General features: G+C 45.2%; 1 protein-coding gene across 7 annotated transcripts in view; it reads left to right on the top strand.

The window, feature by feature from the left end:
* Positions 1-26393, top strand: part of POMGNT1 (protein O-linked mannose N-acetylglucosaminyltransferase 1 (beta 1,2-)) — a 1898302-nt gene that overhangs the window by 415866 nt on the left and 1456043 nt on the right. For all 7 annotated transcript variants that reach the window (XM_044085953.1, XM_044085951.1, XM_044085948.1 and 4 more), the window contains one exon: positions 12542-12659. In XM_044085953.1, coding sequence (XP_043941888.1) covers positions 12542-12659 — 118 coding nt within the window. The remainder of the gene's footprint in view (positions 1-12541; positions 12660-26393) is intronic.

Here is a 26393-nt window from a genome sequence, read left to right as displayed (position 1 = left end):
CTTCTCCAGTTAAAACTATACTAGTAGCAGTGCACAAGCCCTCTACTAGGCAGGTCTATGGTAGCAAATGGAAGCGTTTCTCTATCTGGGTAGAACGCCATAATTTGGACCCTTTTACAGCCCCCTTGCCTGCGGTGCTGGACTTTCTTTCAGGTCTTTTTAATGATGGAGCTAGCTGTTCTATGGTTAAGGTTCAGTTAGTAGCTATCTCTCATTACCACATAGGTACTGAAATGGGCCCTTTGATTACTACAAAATTGTGCAAAACGTTCCTAAAGGGCACCTTTCTTCTTAGACCTCCAATAAAGGAAGCGGTGCCTTCATGGGATTTGACCTTGGTATTACAAGCCCTGACAGCCCCTCCCTTTGAACCGGCGTCTTTAGCAGACCTCAAATATTTGTCTTGGAAAACAGCCTTTCTTGTGGCTATTACTTCAGCCAGGAGAGTATCTGAATTGCAAGCTCTTTCTGTGAAACCCCCATACTTAGCCTTTCACAAGGATAGGGTTTACCTCAGGACCAATCCCTCCTTCCTCCCAAAGGTAGTTTCTGAATCTAATATTAACCAATCTATCAATTTGCCGGTCTTCTTTCCTAACTACCCGAACAAAGGGGAGTACAGACTACATTCTTTGGACGTGCACAGACAACTTAGATTTTACATTCATAGGACATCTTGTCATAGACAATCCGACCAGTTGTTCATCTCCTTTGCCAAATTTAATCTAGGTAAACTGGTCTCGAAAGTTTCCTTATCGAGATGGACTTCACAGTGTATCATTACAGCATATCAAAATTCCGGCAGGCCCGCACCTCAAGGAGTTCATGCCCATTCAACTAGGGCTATGGCTACATCTGCCGCCTTTAAATCCAGGGTTTCCTTGGATGATATCTGTTCAGCAGCCACTTGGGCCTCATCTCATACCTTCATCAATCATTATAAATTGGACATTACCTCCAGAGGGAGAACTTCTTTTGGCTCCGCAGTGCTCCGGAATATCCTTCCATGAAGGCCGCCCAAGGTTTAGGTAGCTGGGGACTCTGTCCCACAGGTTGCAGACCAAATGAAGTTAACTACTTCAGATTAAGAAGTTATGTACTCACCATAACGTTCCATCTGAGTAGGTAAACTTCATTTGTCTGCAACTGTTCCCCCCCCCTCCGTCCCCCTGACCTTCAGATGTGTTTCATGTCATATAGTGATGTACCATTCTGATAATGTAGTTAGTTATCCATTATAGTGCTTGCGGGCAAACTTGATCTGAGGTCAGTCAGGGTTGGCAGGGGATTATGGGTAAGGGGAGGAGCTAGGAGCTCGGACCTAAGCTTTGTAAAGTTGCCGGCTCGGATCCGTATCCCACAGGTTGCAGACAAATGAAGTTTACCTACTCAGATGGAACGTTATGGTGAGTACATAACTTCTTATTTATGTGGGTCAGAAGTAATTGGCTTTAGATAACCACATTTATTGCAGTAGTGACAGGAGATGAGAGGTGAGTACCAGGTGGCAGTCATCTGATTTTTCAGTTGTTTCTCTACTTCTCAGGCTGCTTCTACATGTTAAATGTCCAGGGGTACGGTTGCCAACCTTTTTTTTAGATTTGCACTGTCATTTATATCTTGGCACGCTTTCTTCATATCAGCTTAGCAGTCATATTTAATGTGCTTTGTAGCCTTTTGTTGTGTTAAAGTAAATGCTCCTGCTATGACTGATACCACTTGTTTAGGCAAAATAAGTAGCTATCTTCAAGTTACTTTTGATACAGCCATCAGCATCTACATTTTAGCCAGGGCCACAGTTTATGTTCTAGTAGGATAGGTAGTGTTTTAAATTTTAAATTTGAGCATGTGCACAGTTGTGGAAGTAGGTGGGGAAATTAACATAGTGAAAGAATATTTTTGCAACAAATGGCTCAAAAAATATTGAAATCCATCAAAGCATAAATGTTATACACTCTGCAGTAATCCTGACTTCTGATTCTCTGTTGTGTTTTTCGGCTTTTTCTCGGTTAGGGGTCGCCACAGCGGAACTCCGGTCCGCTAATGATTGGCAGTAGGTTTTTACTTGCCGAGTTACCGGCTCTGATGCACAACCTTCAACGAAGGTACGCCCATTCACGCATGTCTCCACACAGAAGCCGAGTTACCGGCTCTGATGCACAACCTTCAACGAAGGTACGCCCATTCACGCATGTCTCCACACAGAAGCCACTCTAGCTGAGTATTGAACAGGACAACGTCTTACTGGGAGGCGACAACGCTACCGCAGCACCACCACCGCTTATACTTCTGATTCTCTGTAATAGAGATAAAAATACAGACATAATCCCACCCACCCTTCCACTTTCTAACTTCTTAAACACCTCCAAGCAGTCAAGATACAAAGTCAACTAATCATTTGTTAACAGTGTGGAAGAAAGCCATTTTATATTGCTCATCTCATAAGTAAGGGCATTGCCTCCAGAAAAAAAGAAGTTATAAAAACTCCCTGTACTCTTCCCTCATCAGGCTAATAATTGAGTACTTAATGCTCCTTTTGGTATGTATCTTTCTGAGCACCTGCAGCGACTGGTGAGACCACAAAGGTTCCTCACAAGGAAAATTCAAGATTTTCTTTGTGTTTCACTGTTGCAGTCATTACATTTGGGTTATCTGCTTGCAGTAGCCCTCAGTTGGCCTGATTAACAAAGTCTTGGGTCCTGCATCGGTTGCTGTCCCTTCTTCCATGATTTCAGGTCGTCAGGGGTATAAAACATGCAGCCAACGCCATTACATCAGTCTTTCTTGCCGTGTGGTGCCCGAAGCAGAAGCAGTTCGCAAGTGCCGGTTGGCCGACTCCTGAAATTTACTTTTTCGAGTTTCCGAACTGAAGTCTTCAACTAAAGCTAAGTACCCCGTTGGGGAAACTTTTTCTTGATCCTTACCAATGTCAGTAAAAGTTAATAATTGCATTACTTGTGGAAAGCAAATACCTCACAAAGATTTTCATTTGTACTGTATTCCTTGCCTAGGCCCTGACCACGACGTACCTTGCTGTCAGTTTTGTGCTTTATTTAATCAGCGCACTGTCCGTCGTCTGTATATTTTCGCTTCTAAATATTTCGGTTCTCTGTTTAATTATCCAGAAATGTCGGTTAGCCATCCGACTACCGGGATTCTGAGAAAATGCAAAGATAAAGACAAAGGCAGGCCGCCGAGGTCCAGAGCTGCCGACGACGCTTCTCCTAAGCTAGTTGCCAGTTCGCTCGTACTCAGTGAGGCGCTTTTGCAGCCTCTGATACCCGCTACTTCTGACTCGCAGGCTTCTACTGAGACCCATTCGGAGTCCGGTATGCCGGGAGATGCTTCAACTGTGGAACCTGCGGATGGCTCTACCTTGGATGGGTCCAGAGCCGCTGTGCAGGCACTGGCTTCTGAGGGTGTATTCAGGTCTACAGACTTGCATATTAAACCGATGCCTTCTTCATTTAGGCCAAAATCTCGAACCATGCCTAAGAAACCGACGCCCAGGCCTCTATGCCTAAAAAACAAATGATAAGAATGGCTGAAGATCTTACTACTCTAATCAGGGAAGCCCGACATCCCCCTTCTAAAAGACCTAGGACTGAAGTTGTTTATGAATCTTCTGAACAGGATTCTGATTTTTCTGATTCTTCTGATGATCTGGATTTGCCCTTATCTACTTATGAGGATTCTGATGCAGAGGACTCTATTCCCTCTGCTTCCCCTCCAGAGGATTTTTCTTTTGGTGAGACTTTACATACTCTAAGGGAGCATTTCCACTGAGAAAGCCAGGACTTTTCTGATTCAAAAAAGAGGCTTAGGGATTTCTTACTCTTGCCTCAGCATAGGCCTTTAGCTATACCTCCTGTACTAGACATTGTTGATGCCTTTTCAGAATCTAGTTTGGCTTCTGATTCTTGCCTCTAGCTCCCAGAAAACCTGACAGATATTACAGGGTTCCTGATTCTCATAAGTTCCTTTTTAAAAATCCTATTGCGGATCCAGAGACTATTTCACAGGGACCCAAGAGCATTAAGGCTTCTACTGCTAAAAATCCTACCCCCTCTGATAGAGACCTGAGGCCGCTGGATAGATGGGGTAAGAAAGTGTACACTTCTGCAACCTTGGCCATTAGGGCTTTAACCTGCCAGTATCATATGTTAAAGTATCAACAACATGTTATTGGATTGCTTAAACAGAAAATTATGTTACTTCCTGACTGTGCTGAAAATAAAAAAATTACAGAATTTAATGCATTCTGCTGAACAGGTTGGAAAACATACCTTGCAATGTGGATTTGATTCATTAGAGGCCTCTTGCAGGGCTGCTGTTACTGGGTCAGTGCTCAGAAGGCATGCTTGGCTTAAGGAGCAAGGTTTGCCTGATCATGTTAAAGCTAAATTGTTGGATGCTCCCTTAAATCAGGACTGGCTGTTTGGCAACAAGGCTGAGGAAGTTCTTAAAAAGATGGAAGATAAAGCTAAATCTATGGAAACTGTTAAAGATTTCTTACAAGTTCAGCCACCTAGATTTAGTAGGCACTGGTCCTCTAAAAATTGGTCCTTTCCAGCCCCTTCCAGATCTTCTCAAGCCAAACCTAGACACCGCAAAAAAACCCAGGTTTCAGTCCCAAGGGACACGCAAGACTAGGCAGTGGGGATTTCCGCACCCAAACCTGGTAGTAGTAAGATTCCCCCCTATGGAAAACTGTCTCAATGACTTGTTTTCAAAACTACCAAGCACTTCCCAACTTGAATGCTCCTTTAGGTGGAAAGATTGGTCTGCAGGCCAAAAACTGGGAACTCGTTACCCAGGACAAATGGGTTTTAAATATAGTATCCCAAGGATACAGATTTAATTTCCACACCTTACCAACACCAAACAGGTGGTCAGATCCACCCCCAAATCAGTGGGCAGAGGCCCAAAATCAAGTACTCTCTCTCTCTTAAACACGGAGGCTATTCAGTTGGTACCAGAAGAGGAAAAGGGACAAGGTTTCTATTCGAGACTTTTTCTGGTACCCAGAAAAAGGCAATACATGGCGTCCTATCCTGGACCTTTCTATTCTAAACACCTTTCTGGTGATTCCAAAATTCATAATGCTGACTCTTCACCAGCTGCTTCCTATGCTAGGCAAGGATACATGGTTGGCAACACTAGACTTAAAAGAAGCATACCTGCACATCCCTATCAGGGAGTCTTGCAGAAGATATCTGTGCTTCAAAGCAGGCTACATGCACTATCAGTTCTCTACACTGCCCTTTGGCTTATCTACTGCGCCCAGGGTATTCACAAAGTGCCTAGCTCCAGTCATTGCATTTTGCAGGCAAAGAAATATTCAAATATACCCATACCTGGACAATTGTCTATTCAGGCAGAAAGCAAGGACCTTCTTTTGAATCATCTGGCCTTTGTTCAAAAGGTACTGACTTGTCTGGGGTTCACCATAAACGAAAAGAAATCCCACCTGGTACCCTGTCAACAAATTATATTCCTGGGAGCAAATTTGAATACAACTTCCCAGATGGCTTTCCTCACGCCAGAGAAACGGATTCCTTTGACAACTTACTTCAAACAAGTGGCCACAAAAACCCAGCTATCTGCAAGGCAAATAATGCAAGCCTTGGGGTTCATGGCCTCCTGCATTCTTGCATTCTTCTAGTTCCATATGCAAGGCTGCATATGAGGAAACTACAATGGTATCTCAAAAGCCTGTGGTGTCAACATTCACAGGATCTAGAAGCAAGGATTCCTATCATACCTTGCCTACGCCTAGAGTTCCTTTGGTGGGCAGAGGCCTGCCACCAAAACTGGGGACTACAATTCACATTACCCTCTGCCACCCAAACCTTAACAACAGATGCATCAGACTATGCATGGGGGAGCTCACCTGGCAGAGAAGTGCATTCAGGACAAATGGAACCCAAGTCAAGTGCACCTGCACATAAATCGAAAGGAAATGTTAGCTGTACAGAATGCTTTGACAGCCTTCAAAGACAACTAATGGTAAAGACGGACAACACCACTGTCATGTGGTACATAAACAAGCAGGGGGTACACATTCTTACCCCCTCTGCAGACACGGCCGGCATTAGGCATAGGCGAACTAGGCGACCGCCTAGGACGCTGTACAGGACCGCCTTGTAAAGGGCGCAATTTGTGCTTATTTATTTTAATGAATTTACTGTTCTTAGTATGCGAACGCATAATAAGAAAGTAAATTAATTAAAATAAATAAGCCATGGGCGCCGGAATCATAGGGAGGAGGGGAAGTGAGCACCCCTCCCACTTTTATACCAGCTGCAGTTTGGCCAGGACTTTAAGAATTAACAAAAAAAAAAAAAAAAAACTACACTCCACAGTAGTGGAGTCTTCTCCTTTAAGGAGGAACATGCATGCGTCACATCCACGTACGCAGACGTAGATGTAAACAAGCGGAAATTAAACAAGCAGAAGAGTTAACGCCATGTGTACGCATGCGGCAATTAGATTAAAAAGAAGGTATGTGTGTGTCCATGTAGTTTACACTGGGCTTCTGTGCAAGAAAGTTTGTGTGTGTGTTTCTGAATTTGTGTGTTTGGAAATAGCAGCTATTCTCTCTCACTGTGCATTTCAGTCCCCAGCTGCTGGCACATTTGCAAGTTGTTGTTGTTTTTGGCTTTTCCCGGTCATTGCTTAGCCCTCAACAAAAATCAAAAGCTGGAAATGTTGCATCATGTGAAACCCTTCCTCAACGGCCACTGGTTAGTCATTACAGCCAAAACCTATTTACTAGCATTGTAACAAATTTCCCAGTGACCTTAGTCTCAAAATTAGAAGAGCTATAGGACTAGATTTCCAGATTTGGAAATAATCTTCCTATTCACCTGGCAGTATCCCCTTTTGGAAGCTATCATGGCGAACAGTCATTTGACACATAACCACAATTTCAAACCTCAAACAGCCTATAATATCTGCAAACTTCATTGGTATCCCACCTTACAGTTCTTAATGCAGTGGAACACACCTTCTCCATCTAATCAAACTTACAGCATTTGGTAAAGTCCTTTTGTTTAATAAATCAATATTGCCACTCTATATTCTACAGAGTGCTGTCCAAATACTGGCACAATCCACTTACACAACAAGGCACACTAATTCCAATAATCAGTTAAAAGACTTTAATGACATTCCTTGCATAATCATGGAAATGTAACAATGCAACTGTTTTCAGTTAGGTTCTCTACTTCCTTAACCTCTGTTACTGAGCACCACCGGGCGTTTGGAAATGTGGGGATCACTCTTTTGCTAAACGAGACCTGCATCTTTTGGATCTGATATTGGAAGCTGGTTGAGAGGTATGGAGAAATTTCAACATGTTTAATATGTTAGGTGGGAGGAGAGGCATATAAACTCCATGCAGGTAGCAGAAATGTATGGCAGCATTTTGTTAATTTCTCTTAAGAGTAAACATTACAGTCTTTCTTCATAGATTGCTGCAGGTGAAAAACTAGCTGTGATTTAAGATTTCCTTTTTTGATGAATCTTACATTGAGTGGGGCACTGTATTACTGAAGATCAGAGCTCTCAACCTATTATTTGCCCCCCCCCACACACACACACACACACACTTTACCCCTCCCCACAGCTATCACTTTTTTTCTTACAGCTAACACCCCTGGTCAATTTCCTTCTCCCCAAAGCCCATGTATCCATTGATAGAGAGCTGAGACATAGATCTCCATTGTCCATAATGTTGTATAGTTCCCAGATTTTGCCTTACATTTTTTGTCTTGTCCATCTAAAATATTTGATCTGATAGATCACTGAGGTGAAATGTCAGTCAATAATCCATTTGATTTTCAGCCTTCATTTCCTTCAGAAAATGCATGCTAAGACAAATGTTGTTGTTCTAGCAACTTTCTAAGTCTATTAAGAGCAATATTTATAATCTGTCCCTGTTTGGGGCCCTTTGACCCCCCCCCCCCCCCTAGTTTTTTAGGCTTCGTTCAGATTTCTTGTGCTAAGAGGTTGAGAGTTATGGAGGCATGGTATGTAATGTCCTAGTTGCCGATTTAGTAGTTGCATTTTAAGAGGGGATACGGGTTCTGCATTCCTTAGTGTGCCGTCCTTTGTTTAATATGCCTAGTAACTATGAACTTGTTTGTTTGTCAGTCATTCTCTATTGCAATATTATCAGTGTACCATTTTTTTCTTTAATGCAACGTAGACAATTAATTCTTCAAGGTCAGCAAGCACTGAATTTGTAGATGGAACAGTGGAATGTAAAGTTCTTTGCCAGTAATAGCATCTTCATTAGTTAAAAATCTCTTTAATGTAGAATTATTCAGATGATGTTTACTTCTGCAGAGATTGTGCTTATTGACTGACACTGTTTGAGGAGGCTTTTATGGTTAAAATGTTCTGAAATGGGCAAGTTTGTCATTATTGGGTCATACATTTTGTTTCATTACTTACTGGAAAAATGTTCAGAACTACAAATTTAGCACACTGTAGAAAGTGTAAATGTTTTCAGTGTGCAACTAGCTGTTTTTTGTTTATCAAATGGCACACTGTGTTGTAGAATGTGAAAGCTGTGTTAGTAGCATAATTGCCTTTGGTGCAGCAGGCTGTGGATTCCACTCCCACACCATGTAGATGGACTGCTGCTATGCAGTGCCTATATGATTGTTGATTGTTTGGTGCATTATAAGGGGTATAGGGGTTCTACACTCCTGAATATGGTCTTTTGTATGAGATACCTAGTGATTGTGAACTTGTTAATTTCCTATTGCAATATTTCTAACTTACCAATTTTTTAATGTAATATAGGCAATTAATTTTTCAAGGGCAGCAGGCACTGAATTTGTAGATAACATTGATATGTAAAGTTAAGTTGTTTGCCAGTAGTAATCTCTTCATTAGTTACAGATTACTTTAATATGGAATTCAGATGATTTTTCTTCTGTAGAGATTGTGTGTGTTGAGTAATATTGGTGTATTGTAATGATAGAAGTCTTGAGTGCCCCTTTATAGTTGAAATTTTCTGAAATGCATAGTGTTTGGTTCATAAATTTTGTTTCATTGCTTATTAAAAGAATGTTTAAAACTACAAATTTAAAACATATTCTAATAAGTGGTGCTGTATTATACAAGTAATATAATTCGATACAATCAGGAAAGTGAATTAATGAATAAATACATGGTATGCATGGCCCTAAAAAACTATGTGCAAACAGTCTGTTTTGAAAACAGCCCAAAGGTAAAATTAATTCTCCACCAATCAGATGCAGTTATATGAATGTGGGTTTTCATGCTTTCAATGAATGTTAAGTTTTGCCATTTCAATGAATGAGTTTCAAGGGCAGACAAGTTTACTGCTCATGCAAGTCTGTTTTCATTGTGAGACTGTATTGTTTGTTTAGCAAATGGCTATCTGTGTTTGTGCTACTTTATTTTAATATCTGTAATCATTGTATAAGCAAATAATAGAACATACTCGTGGTAACTGGTGAGATAACCAAATAATGTAACACTGGAATGGCTGGGGGGGGGGGGCTGCTGCAGGAGGGGCTGCTCTGGGGTGGCGGTCTATTACCCTTCCTAGAACCCTATTTGACCATGATCTGGCTCTGGTATTTCAAGTAGAAAATACATATGCAAAGGTAGTTGCAGTTTAACTACATTACAAGGTATCTTTTTCTTCCTATGCATTTAAATAATTTAAGGAAATGACTAGAGTGGCTTTCTTAGGGAATGACCCAGTGAATATGGCTCAAATAGGGGTGTTTCATGAGTGTGGTATAGGTGGAGCTTAAGGGGTGCCGGAGCACTACTTTGCCTAGGGTGCCATTTCGGCTAAGGCCGGCCCTGTCTGCAGACTAGCCAATGCATTGTGGAACACAGCCTTGCGCTACCAAGTGAATCTACAAGCTCAGTTCCTGCCAGGAAAACAAAATACACTGGCAGACGGACTAAGCAGAAACCCCATGGACCCACACTACTGGAAACTGGAACCAAGGATTTTCAACATGTTGACAAGCAAATGGGGGAGCCCAGATACAGACCTGTTTGCCTCCCCAAAGAACCATCAACTGGACAAATTTTGCACAAGGATTCCCCACAAACTAGCTTGGAAAGTGGATGCTCTAAAACCTATCAGTTTATGCCTTTCCTCCTCTGCTTCTGCACTCCAAGGTACTACTAAAGATCAGACAGAACAGGCACTCCAAGGTGCTACTAAAGATCAAACAGAACAGGCCAAGGATGATTTTAATTGTACCAGACTGGCCTTGCCAGCACTGGTACCCACTCTTGCTCAGTGTGTCACGCTTGGCTCCATGGCACCTGCCTCAGACTCCTTCCCTGTTGTCTTCGCAGAAGAACCAGATTCTGCACCCTCAGCTGCAAACCCTGAACCTAGCTGCCTGACTAATTACCTAATCTCTCCTTTACCATCCCTCAGTAAATCTTATCATTTTAGAGGCAAGGAGGCCTAGTACTAGAAAATCTTATGCTACAAAATGGAAAAGATTCTGTGCCTGCAACCAATCTCAAGGAATGAATGCAGCAGTGCCCAATTTACAATCTCAAGAAATGAACGCAGCAGTGCCCAATTTACCTCAGATTCTGCAATACTTGACTGAGATGCTTTATAAGGGCTTGTCTTTTTCCTCCATCAAAATTCATGCCTCAGCCATTTTAGCTCATTATAGCACAGAGCCTCCCCTCTTCTCTCACCCACTGATCAAGCAGTTCCTCAGAGGGGCCAAAAATTTAAGGCCACCCAGGAGATCTCCCAACTCCAGCCTGGGATCTTAACTTTGTCTTGGAGAAACTCTCTCTTCCTCCTTTCAAGTCAGCTGCTACTGCAGATTTAAAATTTCTTTCCTGGAAAACAGCTTTCCTTTTAGCAATCACTTCTGCAAGAAGGGTATCTGAATTACAGGCCCTTATGGCGGTGGAACCTTTCATCATCTTTCATGTGAACAGGGTGTCCCTCAGAACCAATTCCTCCTTCATGCCCAAGGTGGTATCCAATGTGGCTTCAGTCCATTCATTTGCCTACCTTCTTTCCTAACCCACAGAACAAAGGGGAATGAATACTACACTCTTTAGATGTGCACAGACAGCTTAGATTCTACTTGGACAGGACTAAACCTCAAAGGAAATCTGAACAACTGCTGGTGGCATTTGCTACAGGGTCAGAGGGGAAAGCTATTTCAAAACAAGCCATTTCAAAATGGATAGGCCACTGCATTAATTTCTGCTATAAGCACCATGGAAAACCTATCCCACAGGTCATCAGACCCCATTCAACCAGAGCTGCATCTACCTTTACAGCCTTTCTCGGGGACTTCCTAGAAGCTACCTTGAGTTTTGTACATACTTTTACCAAGCATTATCATTTACCAATTTTCTCTAAATCCAGAGCTGGTTTTGCCACTGCAGTCTTGCAGGGCCTTATAGCTGATCCTCATTCTATTTAAATTCCTCCTCCAAGCCTTAGCTTTGGGAATCTACCCAAATATAATGACTGCAACAGTGAAACATGAAGAACATAGTACAGTTGTGTACACTTACCATAAATGTAGATGTTCGAATGTATTCACTGTTGCAGTCCTGGTTACCCTCCCTCCAGCCCCCTTTCTTCTTTTGGCTATACCTCTACTCTCACTTACTATGCTCTAAAAGCTTTTTGGTGTATTTGCTTTTTTGTTGGAGATATATCCTTGTATTTATAGATGTGATTGCTTCCCATTAGGGGGGCACCTGACATCTGGGGCAAGAAAAACTGATGTAATGGCATCGGCTGCATGTTTTATACCCCTGACGTCATTGAAGAAGGGACAGCAACCGACGCAGGACCCAAGACTTGTTAATCAGGCCAACTGAGGGCTACTGCAAGCAGATAACCCAAATGTAATGGCTGCAACAGTGAATACACTCGAACATCTGCATTTATGGTAAGTGTACACAACTGTACTGTCTTCGGCATCTTTCTTACATCGATCAGCTGAAATCACTGTCACTTTATTCCGTTTCATTTCATTTTTCCCTGCTTTATTGGAAGTGCTGTATATCCGCAAGTCAAACGGCGCACTGGCTTGCTCTACAGACCTTAACCTGGCATGTGACATTAATAGAACCTGCTCAAGGGACAGATTTATCTCCAAGAGGTTACCCACCTTTGGAACAGACTCTCACTTTGTCAAACAGAGCACCTCATTGGCCTTCTTCAAATGCAGTCTGGACGATTGGATGGGTAACCGTAAATTCACTCTGGGGATTCCACCTGAGTCTGTCTTGGACAGGGGCAGTAGGTGCTGATCGTGGAAACAAGAGTAACTTAGGTAGGCTTGTAAAGGCCATTAGCCTAGCAACTTCCTATGATCCTATAAAATATTTAGACTCTTGAAAAAAGTTCACTACTTTGCAAACTTGCTAAGAGAAATCTGGTTGTGTTTCAGGCTTAAACATTTTTGCTACCATGCATTACTCCAGTACAGAATGGGAATTAAGACATGCTGCTTTTTAATGCATATTTCCTTTTTGACAGGATGAGGGTTCTTTCCACCTGAAAGACGCAGCTAAAAATCTGCTGAAGAGTTTGGGGAGTCAGATAGCTTCATCCATTAGCTGGAGGGACATGTGGACGTTTGTTGTTAAAAAGGGAGGTAAGACGCATATTTTTATTCAGACTTTTGTTTCTGGTCCCATGAAACTTGTCTTGTGATTCTCCTGGTACGTTTATATTGCAGCTGTATATCTGAGGAAAGAAAGACATTTCATTTGTATATATTAAAATGAACTTTCTGCCTGTACCACATATTGTGATGTTCTTGTATGTCAAGTGTTTTGATGCGTCTCTTCTGAAGTAGAGAATGGAAGGTAAGCACCTTACTTAAATTATCTTAGCCAAAGTATGTACATAGATTGTTTTATATACCATCCTAATTGTGTTTCCTTCTGAGCAGCCAGGACAGTTAGAAAGAGGGCCATGCACAAGTCATGTATGTTGAAGTAAATATATAGATGGTAATTGTACCATTTGTTTCATGAATATTAAGCAGATGTGTCTGAATTTCATAACTATACACCAAGCATTCTTGTAACTGAAAATGTAAATAATGCCCAAGCTACAAGACATAGATGTGAAGAAAAACTAGTGTTGTTTGATCATTTCATTTTGCCTTAGGAATGTTTCTAAAAACACTCTTGAAATAGTCATTTTAAGAAGCTTAGTTTCAAGTTCAGACTGAGAGTCAGAAAAATATCTTAATGCAGCAATTTTTTGCTGCTTCCCTGATTGCATTATGTGGGGTAATATCACAAAGCATGTTGATGTGAATTGCATCCCTTAGTACCATGGTGGACAAGAGTATCAGAGTAGCAGCTTATGAACTAAACATTCTATTTTTACTTCTCAAGTATATCTTGAAAAAAGTTAATTATCTGCTGACTTATGTTTGGAGAATGTGTTTTTCTTTTTAATTGTATTGTTAACGACAGTAAAGTTTTTTTGAACTGGCCAGTGGTTTGAACTGTGTGTTAGATGACAGGGGTGACATCGTTAGATCATGTTTATTACTGTTGGGAAGAAAAAATTGTAAATATTTTGCATTCTTACTTTTATGAGTAAATGTGTGCATGTCATTATCAGATTAACTGATTTAGTGGCTATACTTAATACTTGGCAACAAGCAGGAAGCAGAAATTAACAAAAGTAAACCATTTATAGAATTACTTTGTTTGCAGTGTTTGCCTGTAATTTAAATGCTGTATTTGTGCCTTTTTAGTTTACTTAATTTATAGACTTTGTGGGATGTTGTGGACAAAGTTGGCATAATGGTTAAGGTATGCACCTCCCAAGTACGTTACAGGTCTTGATCCTGATGTCCTGCCAATGCCTCTGTGGAGTTTGCATGATGCTCAACATTAGATCACTGTTATAGTAGCCTAAGCTCTTTGGGTTATATTTTCTCAGGATATAATTACCATTTAGTTTTCAAATCTTCAGGACACCTTTCATAGGTTCATAGGTTGGTACTAGGTTTTCGACCCTAGGGCCTTTACAAGCCTAGCCATAACAATTCCCTGGATATTTCTTCCCACAATATTTACTTCCTGGACCCCTGTCTAGCAGGGCGACTGATGTGATCCCCAAGGTGAATTTCCCGTCTCCCATCCAATCAAGGTTCCTTTTGAAGAGGGTCAAGGAGGCGCTCTGCTTGACATGTATGGGCAGTCTATAGGTCAGAAACCTATCCCTCCAGCATGTTTTGTTCATTGTGATGACAAAGTTTAGATCCCTGGAGCGTGTGGCTCTGAGGGATTGGGATTTCTTTAAGTGGAGCATGTCAAACAGCTCAGGGTTTGACATGGCCTTGTATGTTAAGCAGAGATCACCTCTGAGTAGACGATATGCAGCAGAGTATAGCTGGGAGTTTTTTTTAGATGGTCAGCAAAGGGCATCTGCTTTAGGCATGTGATTCTTTTAGCGATGTATTTCTGCGGCCTTTCCAGCTGTTGCAGATGTCTTCTGAGGTGCATACCGAACAAGGCTCTATAATGGGTCTAATGAGGGATGAGTACAGTGGGACAATGACATCCTTTTTTCTGGATGAAAAGCCCTTAATGATTAGGTGTGCCACATAGAAGGATTTCCTGACTGTTGTGGCGATGTGGTTATTGAAGGTGAGACCACTGTCCACCTGTGTCCCTAAGTCTGTCATCACACTTTTGGTGTTTAGTGTACTGCTACCTATGTGGTAATTCATGGGTACATGTTTTTTCCCAAAGGGGATAACTGTACATTTCTTGGCATTAAGCTTGAGCTCATGGCAGTGGCACCAAGCATCTGTTTCTGTAAGGCCCTTTTGCAGAATATCCACATCATTTGGGAATTCAATAATGGCTCCCAGTTTGCAGTCATCTGTGAACTTTGTTAGCCAGAGTCCCTTAGTGTTGGCCTGTACGTCAGAGAAGTAGATGCCAAACAAGAGCAGTCCCCCAGGACTGTACTCTACCTGTCACCTGTTTGGAGCTGGATTTGGAGTCGGATACTTTTACAGTCAGTTCATGGGTGCTAATAGCCAGAGGTTCAAGTAGACTAACAAAAAAAAGTCAAGTTTGGATGCCAAAAACTTCTGAACTTTCTTGCTGCTGAAGTATGTTCTGCATGCTTTATGGAACTAATGTTTGGCTATCCATCTTTCAAAGCTGGGGCAGATAAGTCTCCTTCTGGGAAAAGTCTTCCACGTGTTCATTTTTCTGAAGAAAACTTGTGTGAACTTCATAGTTTTACAATAGGAAATTCATTTTACTTGGACTGTCATGCCTAGTAAGGGAGTTTTACTGTATGAACATTTGAGTGAGAAAACTGTGAAAAATCGTTTTAATTTTTTTTATGCTACTTTTTTTCTACATGGTCATGTAGAATTTGTGTGTCGAGAGCAGGGCAATCTGCTTTTGGGGACTTTGAACTGATTTTTTTCCCCAGTGGAGCTCAGGAAGTTAGTACTTTCATTTCCAGTTGACAGACCCTAATCCTTTTGACAAAATCAAATTATGTTCTCACATTTCAAACAAATGTTCATACATCTGGAACCATAGTGGTTATGAAAAGAAGTATAAATGGCAAACTCCTCAGCACAAACTGTTTTTATAGTGGTAGTATTCTTTTAAGTTCTGGGTCTTAAACCGAATTTTATAAGTGACAGTAAACACAGTAACTATTACAATTGTAATGTTTTGTAAACAATTTATAATGTCTCAGCAACCACTGAAGTTACACACATACTGACAACAGCATTTTATTCATGTAGCTGACAGCTTTCATATGAGGATAAGGAGTTCTGTCTTTGTTACTTGGTTATGGAGATATTTAGAAGAATGTGAAAATTATATCTATATAAATTCATATAATAAAAACAACAGATCTGAAGTAGGAGAATTCATTTGTCAGCAACCTGTGGGTATGGATCCGATATCGGATCCGAACTGGCATGGTTTATCCAGCTATGGATCCGAGCTCCTAGCTCCTCCCCTCACCCGTAATGCCCTGCTCTCCCTACATGACCTCAGATCTAGTTTGCCGCGCATGGTGAAGGCTGGGTCATCAGTGCTCCAAAAGCTAAGTCTTAGTTTTCTTATTAAAGGGGTTTTAAAACTTTTAAAACTTTTAAGTTGTGTGAAAGTTATAGGTTTCCCTTCTATTTATATCTTTTTTGGGTTAATTTAATATAGTTTTTACCCTCCCCGTGCTGGTTCGTAGTTGGTGTGTGTGTGTGTGTGTGTGTGTGTGTGTGTTTTTTTTGGGGCCTTGTGTGAGTGTTTTAGTTTATTTTATTGTTACTATTTTTAAAAAAAAAAAATAGTGATGTCTGAAGCCCCAAAGGCTGTTTTTTCTAAGTGCTCCGAGTGTGGCCATAAGCTTTCCCCTGCTGATGGCCACACTCGGTGCGTTCGATGCCTTGGGGTTGAATACCTCACTTCAGGGTGTTCAATCTGTGCAGGGTTCAACCCCAGGGCATTGAAGGAGTGGAGGTCGAAGCTGGTCTTGGCGGGACTCTTGCCCCCAGACTCGGCCGCCCCTCCCTGGTGGTCACTGCTTCGGCAGTCCCTGCCTTGCCTGCTCCCCCTCCTCCACCCGGGATTCAAACTCCCGCCAAAGGGTCGGAGGAGAGGGAAGCCAGGAAAAAGGACCGGAAAGAGAAGCACCACAAGCGGCGGGCCGAAACCTCCGTTTCGGCTCCGCCGGCTAAGCAGGCTTCTCCTCCGGCCTGTCTGGCTGCTGGCTCTCCCCCTCCTTGGCTCCGGTCCCCGTGCTTTTCACCGGAGCCTGAGGATGAGGAGACCCGACCTCCTTCGAGGCTATCGAGGCGGCACTCAAGGCCTACCTCGGTAGCCTCGTCGAGGTCTACTTACAGCCTCTCCGATGCTGATCTGGACCGGATGATGCGAAGGTTCATCCAGGCCCAGATGCAGATGGGAGTGCTCCTGCCTCCCCCCCCCCTCTGGGGGGGGAGCTCGACCCCCTTTTTTAAGCCCATTGCTCCTTCTCCGACCCGCTACCCGGGTTCGGAGCGCCCGGAGCCGGGCAGCCTCGGAGCCGCGGGTGGGTCGGCGCCGACAGTACTGGGTACTTCGGATCCGACCCTGCCCTCACGTCTGTCGGATCCGACCTCTCTGAGCCTTGGGCCGAGCTTCGGATCCGAGGGACTCAGTGTGCCTTCGGCGCTGTCCTTGTCGGAGCACACTGGTCCCTCGGATCCGAGGGGCTCGGCACCGGCTCCAATCCGCTCATCAGATCCGAGGGGGAGCCGACTTTCAGATCCTATTGTCGAGGCTGGCTCCCCCTCGGCTTTTGATGTAGTGGAGAGGGCTCTGTTGAGGGCATCCGGACCCCCAGCCCTTGCTTCGGCTCCGTCCCACACTCCATCTGCTCTGGGCCAGGCTTCCATCACCCGGCCACTGGGACAGCCCGCTTCACTGCCCCAAGCAGTTCCTGTGGTTCTGGACATTTCTGGTGAGGGCTCCTCGGACAGCCCCCCCGAGGAAGCACCTCGCAAGCATTCATGTAAGAGGAGGCACATAGACTCCCCCGAGTCTTTGACTGAAGACACTGACTTGGAGGAAGGGGAAGGCTCCCCAAGATCACCCCCTGAGGATGTCTCCTTCGGAGACATCATGGAAATGTTACGGATTAGAGGTGGGTGGTCTGCCGCAAAGTCTTCCTCGGACGAGTCAGTGTTCTTGGAGGCATTTGAAGCGGGCCCGTCTACCTCTTGGGTGTCCCCTCCTGCCAACCCCCTGGTGGACCTTATTACCACCAGGGCGTGGAAGGAACCGGACACCGTGGAGCCAATCCCTAAGAGGCCCAACAGGATCCTTAGCCCCCCTGCTGACCGTGCCCACTGGAGCAAGGGACCCCCGGTAGATGCCATGTTGTCGGCAGCAGCCACTAAGAGGGAACTCGCCCAGGAGAGTCCCTCAGTCCATCCCCCGAGCAAGGAGTCTCGGATGATGGACCGTTTGGGGAAGCGAATCTTTAGTTCAGCGACCTTCTCAGTGAGGGCCCTCAACTATTTGGCACACATCATTAGGATGCAGCGCGATCTTATCAATGAATACACTGCATCCCCCCCAGAGTCCATATCGGAGGAGGACAAACTTATGCACTCCACCCATATGGCCACTCTTCGTTCTGTGACTAACACCTCTATGCGGTTACTTTCCCACGCTACTGAGGGAGCCGCCAGAGCTGCGGGAGCGGGCCTAGTCACAAGACGGCAGGCCTGGCTCCGCCACTGCGATTTTACGGAGCCCTTCAAGGCGTCCTTCGTGAACGCCCCCCTTTGACGGTTTTGCCCTTTTTGGCAAGACGGTTCGCCATACCTTGTTTCAGAGCGAGAAGGACGGGTAGACGCTGTCTGCCGTCGGAGTCCGCTTCTCTGTGCCCCAGAGGTCCTACTCTAGGAACCAAAAGGGCCAGAAGAAGATGTGGTTCCGGAAGTCGCAGCATTCCCAACCCGCTCCAGACAACCAGTCCTTCCGTGGCAGAGGAGGACAGGGAGGACGCCGCCCTAGGGGCAGAGGGGCTCCCAGGAACTTTGGGTCCAGGGAAGCTTTCTCTGAATGGCCCACGCAGCAACCCTGAGGGGTTGCCCGACTGCTCCACTCTGGAGACAGTCGGGGGACGTTTCTCGGAGCACCTAGCGGCATGGGAGTCCATTACATCGGACCGCTGGGTACTCCGGATTATATCCAGAGGTTACAAGATCCCCTTTCTTCATGTCCCAAAGTTAAAAATCCTCCCCGATGTTCCACCCGATCAGAGGGAGGCCGCTTCAGCGGAAATTGGCCATCTGCTGAGAAAACGAGCCATCCAGCCCGTCCCCCCCCCCAGACCAGATCGGATCAGGGTTCTACTCCAGGTTCTTTTTAGTGCCAAAAAAGACAGGGGACCTAAGACCCATTCTAGACCTGTCCCTGTTGAACCTGTCAGTTCCCAAAGAGAAGTTCCGGATGGTCACTTTGCAGTCCATCCTCCCCCTTTTAGGGGAGAATCACTGGATGTGCTCTATAGACCTCAAGGACGCGTACTACCACATTCGGATGGACAGACGATCCAGGAGGTTTCTTCGCTTCCGGCTGGGAGCCAGTCACTACCAGTTCAGGGTCCTTCCCTTTGGTCTCACCACAGCCCCCAGGGTGTTCACTAAAGTGTTATCAGTGGTTGCGGCCTACCTGAGGCTTCAGGGGGTGCAGGTCTTTCTGTACCTAGACGACTGGCTTCTCACCGCCCCAACAAGGCATCTACTCTCTTTGGCAAGAGACTCCTTCCTTCGTCTAGCTCCCAAACTAGGCATCACGGTAAACATAGAGAAGTCCAACCTGGTCTCTACTCAAACAATAGAATTTATAGGAGCCAGGTTAGACACGAGAAATTTAAGAGCCTTTCTCACAACCGACAGGGTTCGGAATCTGCGACTTCAGGTGTGGGCCATCCTTCACTCCAGCTCAACACCTGTGGAATTGATCCTGAGGGCACTAGGGTCTATGGCGGCAGCGATTACTCTTCTTCTGCACGCCCGCTTGAACATGCAGGTGCTTCAATGGACACTTCAGGTGCAATGGTCATTTCTCTCCCTCCCCCTGTATCATCCCATTGCAATCAGCAAGGCTTGCAAGCAGTCTCTCTTGTGGTGGCTCCATTCTCCGGACCTCCACAGGGGCCGCCCCTTTTGTGCATCTCCCCCTCTCGCCATGGTGACCATGGACGCTTCCCACCTCGGGTGGGGGGGGGCATTTTGCGGGCCGGATGGTCCAAGGCACGTGGATCGATTCAGAGACCTCCCTGCATATCAATGTTCTGGAAATGAGGGCGGTGCTCTTGGCGTTGCAAGCACTTCAGGCCCTCCTTCCCCTGGGAACAATTGCGATTCAATCAGACAACATGTCGGTGGTCTGGTACATCAACAAACAGGGGGGGAACCAGGTCTTACCCTTTATGTCGAGAAGCCATGAGAGTGTGGGAATGGCCGATCTCCCCCAACCGCTTTCTCATCGCAACGCATATTCCGGGTCGGACCAACATCCTAGTGGACAAGCTCAGTCGCACCATTCTCTCCCCGTACGAGTGGTCTCTCAGTTCTCAAGTAGTGAAACGTATCTTCGCACAGTGGGGGACTCCCTGTTGCGATCTCTTTGCTTCTTCTTTAAACGCCAAGCGCGACAGTTTTTTCGCTCTAATCCCCCCTCCAGGGGATTCTCCCAGAGACGCTCTGGTGCATGCTTGGCCTCCCGGTCTTCTTTACGCATACCCCCCTCTACCTCTGATGCTACAAGTACTTTAGAAAGCCTCTCGGTTGGGGTGCAGAATGATCCTCATTGCCCTGTTCTGGCCTCGACAGATCTGGTTCCCTTACCTAAGGTCTCATTCAGTGAATCCACCTTGGATTCTAAATCCCATTCCGGATCTGATATCACACCCGTCGAACCTGCCAACTCCGAACCTGGACAACCTGAAGTTGACTGCTTGGCTGCTCCAGTTCCACTCCTAATCAGGACTCCCGGTATCTCGTCCCCAGCTAAGGCCATTCTGGTAGCGGCCCACAAGCCCTCTACCAGAAAAATTTACCGCAGTAAATGGAAGCGTTTCTCCATTTGGGCAGAGCGGCAAGGCCTAGATCCTTTCATGGTTCCCCTTCCTTTGGTTCTAGATTTCCTTACTACTCTCTTTAATGATGGCGCCAGTAGTTCCATGGTCAAAGTTCAGCTGGCGGCCATATCTCATTACCATATTGGACACGATTCAGGGTCTCTTATGTCGGCTAAGTTATGCAAAACCTTCCTAAAAGGCACCTTTTTGCTCATACCCCCTGTCAAAGAAATGGTTCCCCCGTGGGATCTTTCCTTGGTACTTCAGGCCTTGACCGCTCCCCCCTTCGAACCTGCGGCCACAGTCTATCTTAAATACTTGTCCTATAAGACTGCTTTTTTGGTAGCCATTACTTCGGCTAAGAGAGTTTCAGAGCTTCAGGCCCTGTCCATGAAACCGCCTTATTTGATTTTTCATCCGGACCGGGTGTACCTAAGGATCAATCCCTCCTTTCTTCCTAAAGTAGCTTCGGAAGCTAACATTAATCAGTCCATCAACCTCCCTGTTTTCCTCCCTAAGTATCAAAACAAGGGCGAATACAAGCTGCATTCCTTGGATGTTCACAGGCAGCTTTGTTTTTACCTTCATAGGACAGCTGGTCATAGGCAATCAGACCAGTTGTTCATTTCTTTTTGCCAAATTCAATCTGGGTAAACCAATTTCCAAAGTTTCCTTGTCACGCTGGATTTCTCAGTGTATTCTGTTGGCATACCAAGCTTCTGGGAGGCCCGCACCGGAGGGAGTCCATGCTCATTCGACCCGGTCTGTCTCTACTTCAGCGGCCTTTAAGTCTAGGATTCTTCTGGATGACATTTGTTCAGCAGCCACTTGGGCTTCATCTCATACCTTTATTACTCATTACAAGCTGGACATCACTTCTAGAGGTAGAGCATCCTTTGGCTCCGCGGTGCTCCGGAATATCCTTCCATGATGGCCACCCAAGATTCAGGTAGCTGGGGACTCTGTCCCACAGGTTGCTGACAAATGAATTCTCCTACTTCAGATTTAGAAGTTATGTACTTACCATAACGTTCCATCTGAGTAGGTGGATTCATTTGTCTGCAACCATCCCGCCCTCCTATCCCCCTGGCCTTGTCAGTTTCCTGCATAGGGTGTGTTACCCTTTGGTTAGGGTAGTTGGTGCAGGGCAAACTCGATTTGAGGTCATGTAGGGAGAGCAGGGCATTATGGGTGAGGGGAGGAGCTAGGAGCTCGGATCCATAGCTGGATAAACCATGCCGGTTCGGATCCGATATCGGATCCATACCCACAGGTTGCAGACAAATGAATCCACCTACTCAGATGGAACGTTATGGTAAGTACATAACTTCTAATTATCTGATGTCCTTCAAGGATGCATCTGCAGTCCTAACATATGGGTTGTCCTGCCTCAGGCAGCCCTTCGGTCGGCTGGATTCCAAAGTCTGGGTCTGGCCTCGGCTGATGTCGCACTTCACCCGACGTCATAGCTGCTGTTTATTGGGTATAAAGGCATCAGCCGATGCCATTTTCCTCAGTCTTTCTTGCCGCGTGTTGCCCGAAGCAGAAGCTGTTCGCAAGTGCCGGTCGGTCAGATACAGAGATTTCTACTACCGAAGACTTCTAAAAAGCTAAGTACCCCGTTGGGGACTCTTTCTTGCCTCAGCCGATGTCAGAAAAAGTAAATAATTGTTTAACTTGTGGGAAACAAATACCTCATAAGGATTTCCACTCTTACTGCCTTCCTTGCTTAGGCCCAGACCACGACGTATCAGCTTGTCTAGCCTGTGCTTCCTTCAACCGACGGACACTTAGACGTCGGTCAGAGTTTGCAGAGGAGTTTTTTGGTCCCGCTTTTGCATACAAAATGCCGTCGGAGACTCCGACTACTCAATTAGCTAAAAAATGCAAGGAAAAGGACCGACACTCGCGGCCCGCGGTTTCGGCTGAAACCACGGTTAGGCTAACCGCGAGTGTCTCGGTTTCGGCTGAAACCGATCCCCCGGTTCTTCCTTCGGCCGAAAGCATGCCTCCGATAGCCGAGGCCTCACAGAGCATGGCTGAATCTGCTACTGAATTTACTGCTACAGAAGCAGGCACCTAGGATTTGTCAGACACCATTCCTTTAGACATTTCTACCCCTGCACGTGGGGCTGCTAGACCCCCTACTTCTATGTCTATCAAGGCTTTTGCCAGGGCTAAAGCAGCTAAATCTTCTAAGGCCTTACCTGCTAAAACTCCTTCACATAGGCCTACCTCTAGTTCCCAAATGCTCAGCCTGGCTGAGGATCTCATTTCTTTGATCAGGGGATCCCAACCTCACCCAGACAGGGCCTCTCAGCCCCCTCCAGACAAGAGGCCCAGGACTGAACCCCCGGAACCTGTCTCTACAGATTACTCCTCGGATGACTCAGACATTTCAGACCCTCACGAAGGCCCATATTTTCCTTATGAGGATTCTGATGCAGAAGACTCCATTCCTTCTGCTTCTCCTCCTGAGGAATTTTCCTTTGGGGAAACTTTGCATGCTATGAGGGAACACTTCCAATGGCAGGGCCAGGATTTTTCAGATTCAAGGAAAAGGCTTAGGACCTTTTTACACTTACCACAGCATAGGCCTTTAGCCATTCCGCCAGTACTAGCAGTTGTTGATGATGCATATAATGATGTCTGTACTGCCCCTGATTCTCTTCCTCCGGCCCCTGCCAAACCAGACAGATATTACAGGGTCCCGGACACACATTACCATTTGTATAAGGCTCCTGTTGCAGACCCTGAAACCATTTCACAGGGCCCTAAAGGTGTGGCAGCTGCTTCTGCCAAAAACCCTCTTCCCTCTGAAAGGGAATCTAGAGCATTAGAGAGATGGGGTAAAAAGGTTTATACTTCTGCTACTCTTTCGGCCAGGGCCTTGAACTGTCAATTTCACATGATTCAGTACCAGGAATTTGTTAGACCAGATAAACAAAAAACTGTCTTCTCCTGAACCTTTAGATCGCAAGTCCCTTCAGGATTTGGTACATAACTCTCAGCAGGTCAGTAACCATTCCTTAAAATGTGGCTATGATGCACTGGAGGCTTCCTTTAGATCAGCTATGACTGGAACAGTGATTCGAAGGCATGCCTGGTTAAAAGAACAATCCTTACCAGACCATGTTAAGTCAAAACTTCTAGATGCTCCCATGGAGAAACAAAGTTTGTTTGGCTCCCCTGCACAGGAGGTTCTAAAGAAGGTGGAAGAAAAAGCAAAATCTGTCCAAACAGTCAAGGATTTCTTACAGGTCCAACCTCCGAGGTTTAGCCGAAATTGACCTTCGAAGAATTGGTCCTTTCCAGACAACTCCAGAGCCCAGAGAGGCAAAAATAGACACCCCAGAGGCAGAGGTCAATCTAGGGGTGCCTACAGGGGACGTCATTGGCAACCTGCCAACCAGGGAAATACTGCCACAGATTCAACTACAACCACTTCCACAGGGCAGACACAATGACTTGGCTCTAGTTCCGCCTACCAGGGAACAACTGGAAGCACCCTTAGGCGGAAAGCTAGCCTTATTCTCCGACAACTGGCATTACATTACAGGAGACAAATGGACTTTACAAACAATAGACAAGGGCTACAGGTTTCACTTCCACACTCTACCAAAAAAGAGAGGAATGCCAAACCTACCACCAAGCCAAAAAACAGACGCTCTAAGACAAGTCAACAACTTACTAAGGATGAGAGCTATAGAAGAGGTACCACCTATGGAACAAGGCCAAGGATTTTACTCCAGGCTTTTCCTTGTACCAAGAAAAGAAAATCAATGGAGACCTATTCTAGACTTGTCCGCATTGAACACATACCTCATTGTTCCAAAATTCAAAATGCTGACCCTCCAGCAGCTTCTTCCCATGCTGGGCAAGGAGTCTTGGCTGGTGACTCTAGATCTCAAGGAGGCATACCTGCACGTCCCTATACGACCAGATTGCAGAAGACACCTCAGATTTCTTGCAGGATCAGAGCATTATCAATTCTCAGCATTGCTTTTTGGCTTATCTACTGCGCCCAGAGTATTCACGAAATGCCTGGCATCAGTAATTGCTCATTGCAGGCTTCAGGGAATTCAAATTTACCCATACCTGGACGACTGCCTAATACAAGCGGACAACAAGGCAAAATTAACAAAAGATTTGGAAAATGTCATACAACTGTTGCAAGCCTTGGGATACACAGTCAACATGCAAAAGTCAAGACTAGTACCATCCCAAAGGATAACATTCTTGGGTGCAGAACTGGATACATCAACTCAGATGGCTTTTCTCACAGAAGAAAAACAAAAGCAACTACCAGCCTACTTCATGACATTAACAACACAAACTCGGCTTCCTGCAAGGAAAGTCCTGCAAGCCCTGGGCTACATAGCATCATGCATAATATTGGTTCCACATGCCAGGCTACATATGGTATCTAAGGAATGTATGGTCTCAACACAAGCACAGTCTAGAAGCCCAGATTCCAATAATTCTATGCCTGAAGCAAGAATTCCTGTGGTGGGCTCAGGCCTGTCAGTGGAACAGAGGCTTGCCTTTCCACAAACCTCATCCAAGCCAGACCATCACCACGGACGCCTCAGACCTAGGATGGGGGGCACACATGGTGGACAAGTGTATTCAAGGCCTATGGACTCAAGACCAGCTGAATCTACACATAAATCTAAAGGAGATGCTGGCAGTGAAAAATGCGATCCAGGCATTCAGACCACTCCTTCAACGGGGTCATCTGCTGATAAGGACCGACAATACCACAGTCATGTGGTACATCAACAAACAGGGAGGTACACATTCATATCCTCTATGCCGGATGGCAGTGGACCTGTGGAATGTGGCCCTGAATCTCAACATTCAACTTCAGGCCAGATTTGTACCAGGAAAAGAAAATTCTCTAGCAGACACTTTAAGCAGAACTACCACGGATGCTCACGAATGGATGCTGCATCCAGAAATCTTCAAAGCCATAACAAAGAAATGGGGACTACCAGACATAGACCTGTTCGCCTCCCCACACAACCACCAATTGAAGAAATTCTGCACAAGAGCATACCACCCACTTGCTTGGAGGGTGGACTCCCTTTCCTTCAGCTGGAAAAACCTGACAGCATATGCATTTCCACCTCTTCCCTTGATGTACAAAGTTTTACTGAAGATCAGAGAGGATCAGCCAAGGGTAATCCTGATAGCTCCAGACTGGCCGAGGCAACATTGGTACCCGCTACTGAGAAGCATGTCTCGGACACACGCATGGCCTCTACCTCTATGTCCCTTACTTCTAACACAGGACAACTACAAGATCCTACATCCAAACTTGAAAACACTGCAGCTAGCTGCTTGGAATATTGCATAAAACAAAATAACCCAGGTTTATCCCAGATGGTTAAGGACATTATCCTGGAGGCACGCAGACCTTCCACAAGGAAGACTTATTCAGCCAAGTGGAAACGATACCTCATTTGGAGTGCAGCAAAGGGAGAAAATGTCTCATTGGCAAACATAACACACATCCTGGAATATTTAGCAGAACTGTTCCACAACGGCCTGTCTTACTCATCCATTAAGATTCATGCATCAGCAATTTCAGCAGAATACAACATGGATCCTCCTGTCTTCTCTCATCCTCTACTCAGGCAGTTCTTGAGAGGAATCAAAAATGTAAAACCTCCAAGGAAACCACCTTTACCTACATGGGATCTCAACTTTGTGCTGGAAAAGTTAACACTTCCTCCTTTTGAAT

The sequence above is a fragment of the Protopterus annectens genome, chromosome 10.part0, assembly GCF_019279795.1.
Source record: "Protopterus annectens isolate FY-2018-M chromosome 10.part0, PAN1.0, whole genome shotgun sequence".
Lineage (NCBI taxonomy): Eukaryota > Metazoa > Chordata > Ceratodontiformes > Protopteridae > Protopterus > Protopterus annectens.
The sequence above is the reverse complement of the archived record's forward strand: the minus strand, read 5'-3'. Positions and strand labels throughout refer to the sequence as shown.